At 33.8% G+C, this 13,349-nt stretch overlaps 1 protein-coding gene across 11 annotated transcripts in view; it reads left to right on the forward strand.

Moving 5' to 3' along the window:
* Nucleotides 1–13,349, forward strand: part of PIP5K59B (Phosphatidylinositol 4-phosphate 5-kinase 59B) — a 32,451-nt gene that overhangs the window by 11,044 nt on the left and 8,058 nt on the right. For 3 of the 11 annotated variants that reach the window (XM_018548191.1, XM_018548134.1, XM_018548183.1), the window contains exons 11-18: nucleotides 1,152–1,214; nucleotides 3,204–3,281; nucleotides 4,947–5,000; nucleotides 5,763–6,134; nucleotides 10,615–10,822; nucleotides 11,185–11,196; nucleotides 11,286–11,500; nucleotides 13,141–13,241. In XM_018548191.1, the coding sequence (XP_018403693.1) occupies nucleotides 1,152–1,214; nucleotides 3,204–3,281; nucleotides 4,947–5,000; nucleotides 5,763–6,134; nucleotides 10,615–10,822; nucleotides 11,185–11,196; nucleotides 11,286–11,500; nucleotides 13,141–13,241 (1,103 nt within the window). The remainder of the gene's footprint in view (nucleotides 1–1,151; nucleotides 1,215–3,203; nucleotides 3,282–4,946; nucleotides 5,001–5,762; nucleotides 6,135–10,614; nucleotides 10,823–11,184; nucleotides 11,197–11,285; nucleotides 11,501–13,140; nucleotides 13,242–13,349) is intronic. The other 8 variants (XM_018548142.1, XM_018548150.1, XM_018548158.1 and 5 more) reach the window with 8 other exon arrangements.

The following is a 13,349-nucleotide window of genomic DNA, read 5'->3' on the forward strand; positions in this document are numbered from 1 at the left end:
TAGAGATGCTAGTTAATTTTGTGCGATCTATATATCTGTAGAAGAATCTCTGCGATATATAAATAATGTTGAACGTATATATTTTTGGCAATAGGAGCAAACATAGGACCGCGTGGGTGTACGAGATTAATTAGAAAAAGAGTGCGAGAGTGTGAGAGCGAGAATAGTCGGTAGAAGTAGAATTTTTTTTATTGTAAAAATATTCAGCTATTGACTGAACGTGGGCACCATTGTACATATTTATATATTTTACAATAAACATTTTCGCTGTTTACAACTTCATTTCATTTATGAGCCCACCCGTACACTTTTATAACTTACTGTACTATTACTACTACTACTACTACTACTACTACTAGTATTACCATTACTACTTTTACTATTATTAGATTATTACTACTACTGTTACTGTACTGTTACTATTACTACTAATGCTATTACTGTTACTATATCATTACTTTTGCTATACTAGTACTATTACCATCATTATTGACGTTATTTCTTATTATAACATATATTCCCATGTACTTGTTATTCATATTAAGTTTTTTGCACCATCAGCGGGTTACACTTTGTATATTGTCTTATAATATTGTATCGTGCAATGTGTTTGTTGTGTTATGTACGTTTGCGTTTTGGTTGATCACTTATCACTTATACTTTATTATACAATACGACTAAACAAATTACAATTGACAGCCCAAACTTAGGGAAAGTCATGTATAATTAGTGTAAATTATTATACGTTAAAACATCATTGAAACAGCAGTAACTTGAGTCGCATAAATCTTCGAATGCAACAAGATTCAATTGATCTATTCGGATAATAACTTGGAACGGTATCTATGATATTATTTTTTCCTATCCGAGTACAGAAAAGAAATACAAGCTCAAGATCGCTTTGTATTTCAAATTTTATACATGTTTAGTTAAGTGTACCCTAGCTTTTTTTAATGTTTCTATCTATTCTCGGCAGTCCCTATAATTTTATTATTCGTTCAATGATTCGATATACATAATCATATTATAAGCGGCATTAGCTAAATGTTAATGTTTCTCTGTGTCCCGTGCACTCTCTTCTTTTCGTGTCAACCCCCAATGACCTCATCTGACCTGCTACCGATCGAAACTCGAAAATTGAATACCAAAAGTGGACCTGCCTGAGATTAAGGGGAATCACCGCAAATTCCGTAACCTCGTCACCAGCTATATAGGTAACTCTGTCTATGTGTGTGTCCATCTGTCCATTTTTGTACGAATGTATGTATGTTTGTTTTCACAAGATCCACTGCCTGTATATGTATTTCTTCTTATGAATGATTTGTTTTTCTCATGCTCTTTCATTGATTTTACAATATGTGGATTTATTTCACTTTTTATGTACACACAATTTTGCATTGAACAGATAAAAGCTATTATGACTTTTGTCTATCACAATTTTTGGAAAAATTGGAGTAATTGTTTTAAAATATATATATATATATATAATTGTAAAAATAATTTACAAAATTAACGTTATATTTCTTTGCATGTGATATATTCAAAAAGATAAGATGATATTATATTTATTATATTCTAAAATGTTACGTGTTTATTTATGTATTTTTTTACTCGATGAATTAAAATTGAAAGAAATGCAAGATTAATCTATTTGGAAAAATCAATTACACTATATACATATGAGAAGCTTGTTTTACATTTTACAATACGAATATATTTTTTACACACTAAAACTTTAAACACAATTTTTTATGTCTGTTCACTAACACAATTTTTTTAAACTTGAATGTTTATACTGAAAATATTTGTTAAGCAAATTAAGTGAAATTAAGCAGCAGAATTATGCAAATGAATCTTTCGAACATCTTTGTGAGTGTGTTTCTTATTTCTAATTTTGTCGCTTTTGCTTATGAGAATCGTATGCCTGATACATGTATTTTTTTATCACTCTTCGCACATATTTCCGTTCTCTGTTTTTCTGACATACATTTTGCAACACAGCTCAAGAATTTTTATATAAATCTAGGTCGTTTCTCAATCCAAGAATAGCATCTATACTAGTTATAGATGATGAACTCTTAATCCTCTCTCTACACTATATTTTTCCACAACTCACAGAAAGATGAACTACTTAAAAATTTTAGTAATTATGTTTTACTCAGCGTGTTCCACTTAATTTTTTCATCTATGAACTCTACAATCCTAAACTTGTCTGATCACATTTGGTATCGTGCAGCAATTAGTTTAGCCTAGACATGCCCTATAATCACAGCACGGACCGATAAATTAATAGATAAACGTCTGCGCAATTTACAATGAAATCTAGTTGTTACGTATGCATAAAAGGTATTTCTACAAATTCCAGCACAATTATCTCATGTACGTATATTCTTTTTCTGTGTAATTAATTAGGCATGGAGTAAAACGTAGCACATTCAGGTGACAATTGCTAATCGTGAAGAAAGTTTTCGCTTAAAAACAAGCGAGGCTATTGGATGTTGTCCGCTTGACTATATTTATTCACAATATATGTTAGATATTCTATGCCTGCGATTAGTAAAATATAAGTATTTTTATACAATAAGTACATATACGTACTATAGTTTAGAATTTATTAATAAATAGTAGAATAGTATATAGTCATAAGCTAAGAAAAAAACTAAATTTATACACAGGCTTGGTAAATACGGTGTTATAGTAAGATTTATTATTCAAATAGAAAAGTTAAGTATATTAAAGTTAAAATTATGCTTATATTAATTATCGCAATATGTATAAAAATTTGTCTTTTTTAAATTAGAATTAATAAATAGATAAATACGTATAGATAGATTGCGATTTTAGTTTGTGTATTTTTATATCTTTTTGTAATTTTCTTCAGAACTCATCGTAATTATATTGCAATGCAGCAAAGCAGAAACTATTTTACATACATTAATTATTGTAAAAATTGAATAATATCCGGTTTATGATATTCTACTAACAATTAAGTCCATGATATTTTTATAAAATAAAGTAAATTAACGAGACAAAGACAATAAAATGTCCTCTGACCTTTGCTGATATCGGCTTTTATAGCGTTTTGAGCCCTTTTGACAGGCGTAATTAACACGCATAATTTTTACAATGGTTTTTAAAAATTAATTTACCTAGTTCTCACAGCTCGCGCAAGAAATTATAACATTGCATACTTTATGTTGCAGCCTTGAAGCATTCCCCGTCGAAAAGGAAAAGTATAAGCAGACCACTGAGGCCACTAGAGGGTGACTTTGATTCAACTGGTGAGTCAAATGCGTTTCTTTCAAACTCAAATGATTTTTCCCAATTTACTATCATTCAAAAATTCTCTACGCTTGTTCATGATATCACGCGAAAAATTGTTCGGTTTTCGGAACATCATCAGTAACAGACCGTAATTAATTATTTCGTTTTTTAGTAACTGGATATTTTTAATATTCATCTTCAGCGCGTTTAAAATAATAAATTGTAATGATAGAAATAAAGTATAACGTCCGATTCTAAGTAAAATAAATTAACGAAACAAAGCATCGCGATTAGAGGTTTGGACGTGAATTCCGAAAATCGTGCCGAAGATTTCGACAGAACGGTTTTCTCACGGTTCTATCATTAGCTTTGCGCTGAATTTCACTGTAGCCAGGCACAGCGATCAGTGCAATAAACTTAGTTGCGGCATTCCCACGTTACCTGCTTCTAAAGCATTCACAACAATACCGATATGCGAAGACATCGAGAATTCTAGGTGAAGTTCCATCCGATCCTATCCGATCTCCCAGTTCCTTGCTCCACGTTGACTCCCTGTGGATACTTCACTACACACATGAAGAGCGTATGTACATTTATTATAATCTGTAATTGTTTAGTAGATTTTAATAATTCGCACCACAAAGGCGCACCTTGTAAAGAAACCGATATTCAATCTCACGTTTTTCTCTTATTAATGAATCAAAAGTTTAGAGAATTTTATCATCAGAAATGTAAGTCTGTATATATCCATATCTCGCACGGGCTCAAGCCACCGTCAGCGACGGACAAACGGTAAAATCAGTGTAAATATTAAACGCAGAATTATATATTGTACATAAACACAGAGAGAGAGAGAAATTGCTGCGTTTTATACTCTTTTAAATTTATATATTTTTTACCTGGCAAAAAATGATTTCACTGATACACTCCTCTGCACCTCGCGCGATCCTTCTCACTTCATCTCTCCTTGTATTTCCATAATCGATTGGTTCACTATCCTATAATGTATACAGCTTTTTATATCACGAATGTCCGTCAATCGTTTTGTTTCCTTGCCACATAAACGTCCCTCGCTCGAATCCTCGGGTTCTGCCTCGGGACTTTATCGGCCAACGAGATGTGACAGAGAAACTGGTACCGCGATTTCGATGGGGTTTGCTTTTATCGTGCTTCGCTGCAAATGAAACGCTTGAAGGAACGTTGCATACCCAATGATGAAGCAGGGTTTGAATGACAATCGCAGATGAGTCGTTTGATGCTGTAGATATGTGAAAATAACTCCTACAATTTTATCGGAAATAATTTGGCAGAATTGCAAATATGAAGCGCATATTTTTGTGCAGCGTCGATAATTCTGTCGTTGCTGTCTCACATCGTTTCAAACCCTACGACAAAGAGATTTCATGACGCCGAATATGAGATTATCTTAATAGCACAATTATTGGCACAATATTGCCCAAATATTGGTTCAATATATTTCCAACGTTTAATCGTTTAATTAATATATTGTCAATAAATTGCTACTGAGGCATCTTGTACTTGTAACGCGCTTTCGGCACTGATGAATGGCTTCCGCGTTTTCGGATACTCTCGAAATCCCTGGTGAGTTTCTCTGTCCAATTAAGAGCTGGATATACGTATCACAGTACGGTAATGGTACATGGTGTTATATGGTGGTTTAGCGGTGGCGGCAACTGGAGGTTCGACAATGCATGCTACATCACCTACGAAGGCCGGTGAGTCTCATACGATCAGTTTTTCTCATAATGTACAGTTATTTATTATCGTTTGAAATTATTTTCAAGATTGCGTCGCGATGTCGCGAAAATGTACCATTATCTTTTGAAAGGATGTTGCACTCAGAAAACATGAATGTCGCGGTACTTTGTTTATTTAAAAATAGTAAACATGAGTAAAAATTTTGAGGATTTGTGCATAAATTGTTCTCTGACATAGTTTAAAAAATTGATATTTAAAATTAAAGATGTTAAAGTTAATGAATTGAAAGTAATTTAATTAACTCCGTATTGCAACAATATTTGTAGTAAATCATGTGTCATTTATCGCTTTAATTAGAATTGCAAGTAATTTTTTTGAACTGTGCAACGTAAATTCGACGCATGCGTGAATCGCGAGAACGTTACCAAAGAGATATTGTTTATTACATCATTATGTAATAATCATAAGATAAAATTTAAAACTTTACATATTACACTGCGGTCACGAACTTATTTATAATTACGAACGTACGTGTGTTATTGCGATATGTATAAAATATCGCTCTCGTGGACCACTCGTGTAAAATGAATCAACCAGAGAAGAATCAACGTTGCACGGTTCTCCAATCATTCGACTTCTCTCATTCGGCTTCTCTGTTTCTCTCTTTTCGCCTGTCTTTCTCTCTGTCTTCCCATCCCGCGCCATCGCGACGCGGCACACGCGACTCCCTCGTTGAACCCTTGGATGGCCTCGAACTCTACCTTGAACGACCACTGCAGCAGTTAGCCCGTCCGATCCTGCGATCAGCGCGACGAACGTGGCGGCCTCGGTGCCGATTGCCACCTCCACCCCGGTTAACCTTGCCGCCGGCCCGCTGAGTCCGCCCCCATTGACCTTAGCCGCCGGTCAAGGTCCACATCACGAGCATCCGCCCGGGGCCGCCCCCACAGTCAAGATCACGAGTTACCCGGCCGTACTGAAGGGTAGAAGCGCGGCGAGTCCGCCGAACCCAAACCTGGTGCCGTCCGGCAAGATCCCACCTCCGGTGCCACCGCGGGGCACAGGCGCCTCGAGGACCGCCAGGTCCTCCGAGGATCACCGGGCGGCCAGCACCGCCGCCTCGACAACGTCGTCGGTGACTTCCAGCCGAGGTGATGAAGCAGCCATAATCACGAGATACCGCTTGCATGACAGTTCGTGCGACCTGCACCATTCGCTCCTACCTGATCATTCCTCTACCTCTACTTCTATCACCACCGCTAAAACCGTGGCCTCTACTATCACTGCTGTTACTTCTCTTAAAGCTACTTCCGCGACCTCGAATGCGTTGCATGCTCATACATCAACATCCAATACTTGCCGCGTCACTCATCACGATCGTATCGGTGGAGAAGCTGGATGGATTCGGCCGATGGACTTGATTCAGCATTGGCATATCCAAGAACTCGACGAGGGTGAGGAAGAGTTTGTCAGCGTGGAGAAGGTTGAGGACGCTTACTTCATTAAAACTAGCCTGCATCCTCTCAGACCAGATAGAGGAATTCGGCGTTCCAACCGCTCGAAGAATTCCAGTGGAACTGTCAATGACAATAATTATAGAGTCTTGAAGAAAGATAGAGAGAGAAGAGGCGATACCAAGACGGATCATCTAGCGAAATTTACATACTTTTTAAATCCAAGCTCTCGAGCTGATCTGATGAATTATAAGATGTCGCGGAAAGACAAAAAACATTCTGAGACATATTACGAGAGAGTGAAGAGAAAGCAAAAGAACCTTGAAGCAACGATTACGACAGTGTCGCATCTTCGTAAATCAATGGAAGATGCGAGAACACATCATATACACACATCTCATACAGAGACTGTTGAAGAATGGGCTAATTATAAACAAAAGATCTTAAAATTCGCGTCAATTAAAAAAGATAGTATTTTGCTGCAAAAAATTCGAGAGAAATCTAAGAGAAAGAAACGACTTGCGCCGGAACCGTCAATAAAGAAACGAACATCTAAGAGGGAAATTTTTAATGGAAATTTAACCGAAAATGAGAAAACAGATATAAAAAGAAAAGATGAAAAATTGTCTTTGAAAATAAGTTCTCTAGGAAATATGAGTGATTATCAGATTCAAGAGAAAAGTAATAAAAATAATACAGATTTTACAAGCAAAAGGAAGGAATCAGCAATCAGATGTGATGAAATGAAACAGAATTGTCATTCTGGCAGGGATAATAATTATCTTGATAAGAAAAAAAAAATCTCTAAGAATATAAATGATGAGCAAAGAAATAATAGAGGTGGATTTAAAGGAATTTTTGCAAACAGTTATCGACCGACTGTTGAAGCTGAAAACACGGAAGATAGGATAATTCATGAAAGGATTAGTAAATTCGATCGACAGACTAACGAGAGACTAAAAAAATATAAAAATGAGTCTTCGAAATCCGACCGTAAAAACTGCGATGGAAATTCCTATTTTCATGAAGAAGGATTTTCATTCGATATTAGGAAGACTAATTCGAAAGATGCGACTCGAGATAAATTGTTGAGTAAAATGAGGAGAGAAGAATTTAAATCTTCCAGTTTCGATGATATTCGAAATAGGAATAGCGATGTTCTAAAATCTTCCGTTTTCGAAAAAGTGAAGACCTTTGAGAAGATTAAGATGGATATAAGAGACAAAACGAAGGATCCTCGGCGAGAAGACGTACATTTGGATAATTCGAACTACGGAAATGAAATTAACACCATTAAACTTGCACTGCCGTCCAATGAAATTCAATTGAATCAAGGAGAAGAAAAAATCGTATTAAAAGGAAGACTATTAAACACTAATACTAAATACAAGAAACAAACATTTAAGTCTCTTCCGAGCAGCCATTCCGGTGATTTATCGTTTAATTCAGAATTTAGAATGCTAAAGCCAAATGTTTCCTTCTTACATACTTATCGAAAGACGCGTTCGTTTACATAAAGACATAAGCTTGTTGGTTGCTAATTTTAGATTATTACGAAACATAATAATCGATCTATACATATACAGATATATATATATAGATATTTAAAGAGGCATTAATAACGACAAGTCTTGATGTCATCCAACTAATAATGATTTTCAATTGCATAAACGATAGTACGTGTAAAATCTCTTTCCGAATTTATAATCTTATAAAGAATATTCGCAGCCTTCAACTTTATGAGGAAGAAAGTACAGTTTTCATCTTTCTTCACTGAACATTTATCACGTAATATGTTTTTAATCTCTTTTACTGCATGACAACACAAGTATACGTTCCGATAATTATTATTTCCTGCATATCGTCATCTGATCTCGTATATCAGATTGTGATAACAGTATTTTCGGTAAAGGATTAGCGAAGATAATGTGCTATGTTTACTGTTAAATGTTTGACTATCATTATTAATAGCAGCGAGTAATCTGTGTTATGAACTAATATCTTCCTAATCTCTTTTCCACGTCTGCGACGTTTCAATGTCAGTCGATTTAAGACATCGACGAGGTATCATTTATGTATAGCAAAAATCGTTGTCGAGTTTTCCCTGCTTATTGTGCAAAATTATCGTTATGTGATTGACGTCTCTATTAGCTTAAGTCCGTTCGAATTTTATTAGAAACTGCATGCATAGAATTCATTACCACCAGTGAATAAACGCAACGTGTTTTACAGGAAATGAAATTTTGCTTATATCGTATTATTGTTCTTACAACAATATCTCTTTTGCATTTATTGCTAATTTACTTCATGTAATTCGATATCCGTCCAATTTAATTGCGTTTATCTCCTGATCGTATTGTGCTATTTAATGGTACATATCGATTTGTCCTGAAGTTTAATAAATTATTTAATAGTAATTTAACTCATGTAACCCAAGAGGATGTTTATATGAATACATTAATGATGTAGTAATCGCAACGTATAAAATTGAATCTATTCTGCATACTTTAATTAAATAGTTTGTGTTGTACTTTCATAAATATGTATAAGTAAATAGTTTAATACTCGTCCGAATTTGCTTCTGTCACTTTTAAATATAGATGCTTTATATTGACATTTCTAACATTTTTAAAAATGCTATATTTCTGAGTAAATGATATTATTGCGACTCAAAATTTGGTTCACCAAATTGTTGATAGCTTCTTAAAAATGTTGGAAATGTAATTTTGCTCTGCATAGTTTTCTCGCTGCGTACAGATAATCGCGCTTGGAAACTTTATATAATTATCCTCTTCTTTATAAATATTAAAAGTTGTTTATTTTAAGCTTTCTTAACTAAATTCATTACAGACGGGCAGAAAAATTAATTTATTGTGGAATTAGAGGAAATATCATTACTTTCAAATACACACGTTAAAATTTTTCATTGATCACAGATTGTACTATAATTAAATTCATATATATGATGGTTTTTAAAATTTGGAATATTTGTCGAATTAATCTTTATAATTCTGCATAAATATATAAAATTAATAAATGATAAATATTAAAAAATAAATTTGAAAAATAAAGGTCTCTTTATGTAAAAATAATTAAGCATAGATGAAGGACGATTAGAGTCAAATCATAAAATGACAATAATAAAGTTGTTATAACATTAAGTATGTAATATTATAGAATTTAAAATAAAAAAAAAATTACATCGAAATAAAATTTAAAATTTAAACAATATATCTTGCCGCTTTTTTTGACATCGATTTAATTTAAAAAATTGAAATTACGCTACGCAACCAGTTTCGACTCTTGGATCGAGCGAAGATGACTCGATTCAAGAGTCGAAACTGGTTGCGTAGCGTAATTTCAATTTTTTCAATTAAATTTATGTTAAAAGCGGCAAGATATATTGTTTAATAACAAGAAGAAGGAAGCACGAAGCAAAGCCAATAACGGTCAAATCTGGATCACAATGCTTATTATAATTATGTGTGTTTATATATACCGCGTATGTAGTTCCCCTAATCGCGTGCCGAAATTTTTTTCAGACTTACAACGCAACTCTAAACAACTACCGCGGTAATATCACTTTAGTTAAATTGACAAGCAATCTAACAATTTAGATGCTTATAGCATCTTATTAGATCTCAATAATATGTTGAAATATATATTTTTTAAATTTTAAGTTTTATTTCGATGTAATTTTTTTTTAAATTCTACTACATACTTAATGTTATAACCACTTTATTATTGTCATTTTATGATTTGACTCTAATTGTCCTTCATCTAAGCTTAATTATTGATAAATATTAACTTTAAACCATCTTATGTCGACAAATTTTTTTCTTATAACGATAATCAAGTTGTCAATAAATTGATGTATACAAGTTAATGTGATGTTAAATCTTTCAACTTATTTTGCAAATACGAGAAAATATATCAGTATTTCTAAAAAGTCATGATAAGAAATATATTTATCTTAAAATACGAAAATCGCAATTTAATGAGTAAAGCGTTATTTTCTGCCATGTTTTTGTAAGCATATATAGGTGTGATTATTATTAGTGTAAACACTGTAAACGAATTTCTTATCTTAACCATCCTTTGCCGCCATTCCAATCTTGCCTACTATTTCAGCATTTGATGATATTAATTAGGGCTAATTGTAGCGCGCTTTTTGTAGGTGGCACCCTTCCTTCCACCTGCTCCACCCCGCCCCCGCCCTTTGATGATGCAGTCCGCTCGAATGACCAAACCTTGGCTTCCGGTGGTCACCTTCAACAAGGCAGCGCAACCCCTATTCTCACGAGCAATCTGTTCTCTACTCATTCCAAACAAAATAAGGTTGTTCATCACGTTACCCTCACCAAGACGTATCACGATACCGTAAGGTGAGTACACCCTTTTACCAATTGCTAATTATTGATAATTTTAAAGTACAATTCTCAACCAATAAATAAAAATCAATAGAAAAAGATTATTTATTATTTTGTATATTTACACAAATACACTAAAAATAACCAACAGTGTAGAGTGACAATTTTTAATGATGCACGCAGTTAAGAATAAATTAATTACTGATTGATCAAATGCAATTGATAAGACTCGTACACAGAGATATATCTTTACACTGCTTGAATTTTTTTTTTTTCATATTACCTATATTTAGCCTGAAGTATATTTTATGCTTATCTTCGCACTTTGCACGCATCTAAACAACATTTTTTTCTTTGCTTTATCACGGCAACCTCAGGAAAAGGAGAATGTTAGTATTTGATTTTAATTTAATCACACATAGTTACTCGATTCTCTCAGCTTATCAGCATTAAACATGACGAACGAATTTATCCTTAGCATATCGGACGTGCATTTGGAGAGCAGCGGTAGCGGCAGTGGCAGTGGCGGCAGGGAAACCAAATCGTCACTGAGTGTCGAAAGCGGCGGCAGCAGCAGCCGAGGTGGCGGCGGTCTCACGTGGACCCCACCGGCTGGAAGTGCCGAGGGTTCGACACCAACGTGGACCGAGGGTACGCCATCCTTCACCGAGAGCTCCAGCAGCGGCGACATAGGTAAGTTGCTCTACGCGCTGAACATCTACTATGGCTCCTGAAGGATACTGCCACGAGGACTTCTCTCGACTTCTTCTGCTGGTACTTCCCCTCTCTTCTATCTCCTTCGAATACTCCAACGAGGAGTCGCTCGTGCGAGAACAAACGTAGACATTATATTGATTCTAATATCGCTGTTTGTTATTTTTATCGAATGTTAACGTAGATCCTCTAAATTTTTTAAGTAATTTTTAGATTGTTGCCTTTTTGTGAGAAAGCTATAGGTATATTAGGAAATCGACTTATTTTTCTAGAATTATATCACATTGATTGTATGAATCTGAAACTTTTTTATAAACTTTTTTGTTTCTGATCGATAGAAATTGAATGATGTAAATATATATAACGGAGTCAACAACATTGACAATCATGTTGGCAATAGATGTTTCTAAACACTAGACCTCATTTTTTAAATATATATTGCGTACATATACATTATTTTCAGTTTTCAAATCATATGCCATTATATATAAATATATATTGTATATATACAATTATTAGATTATTACATTCTAATATCAGTTTGGCGAAAAATCTTATTATAGCAAAGAATCTTTAGTTACAACAAAATAAACATAAAAACATAAGATTTGATATATAAATTAACATATTAGAAAAATCGAAACGTAAACTATAAATTAGAAGTTTCAATTTGTTGCGTGTATGTATGTGTATATACATATATGTGTATATATACATCTTTGTTTTTTATTATGGTTTTTATTTATTGTTATAACACTTTTTTTAAAAAAAAGTAAATTTTTTAAAATTAAAAATAATATGATATAACTGGCTTGAAATCACACATAAAATATACAGTGCGACAATTAAAAATAAATGTTTAACTTTAATGTTATTGTAATTAATGTTATTGTTGTGTAATATCGATTACGTTTCATGATTGTTAGTCAAATGCGAAAATATTTTCATTCGATTATGATTATCACAGCTATAATCAATTAACATTATTGTTCTATCTAGTCCTGTCTAGCTAATTTAATGAAGCTTTGTTATAATGGCTGATAACTGAAAGAGACAATAAAGGAAAAAAATGTGAAAACGCGAAACTTCACTTCTTCGTCACTCTTCATCTAATCCTGTCTACACGTTAATTTTATTTTTCTATTTTCATCTGTATACATTTTCTGATCTTCGAGAATTTTTTAGGACCTCTGGCAGATAAGTTTTGATCTTTGTCTGTATTTTTTTATCTTTTCTATTTTTGTATCTTTCTCTACTATTGGCTCACACAAGCAGTTCACATGCTTCGTCTCATGTATAGACAACACAGTTTCTTAAACGCACATTTCATGTTTCGCCCCAAAATTGCGAAACCTCGAAAGGCACAAACTCTAAATCACTTTTTATTTAAAATCATTTATACAGATGCTATGCATATGTTCTCGTGTAATGTTTTGCACATCGATAAATACATATTTAAAAAAATTTTAAACTCACATAGTTACGATCGCTTTTTTCCGAATATATAGAGTTACTTTAAAGATTACACTATCGCTCGAGATACCTTTTGCTTTCCGTTAACGTTAATTTGCGAGGACCAATGATATTTTTTGCATGATGACGATTAACGATAATTTTAGGTTGCCCGACGACGCCAATCAAGGGTAATCAACGTCAGGATGACGGTGGAAGGATCGCGGCCACTGTGGAGGAGGCCCTAGCGAGTCTCACGACTGAGATGGTAAGTCCTAATTTATTTCGTTGACCGATCGGACACAAGAAGGTACAGCTGAGGCAATGGAGAATCATGCTGATATCGTATAATTTATAAATTTATTTTATATTTAAT

The sequence above is a fragment of the Cyphomyrmex costatus genome, unplaced genomic scaffold (assembly GCF_001594065.2).
Source record: "Cyphomyrmex costatus isolate MS0001 unplaced genomic scaffold, Ccosl1.0 scaffold122, whole genome shotgun sequence".
NCBI lineage: Eukaryota > Metazoa > Arthropoda > Insecta > Hymenoptera > Formicidae > Cyphomyrmex > Cyphomyrmex costatus.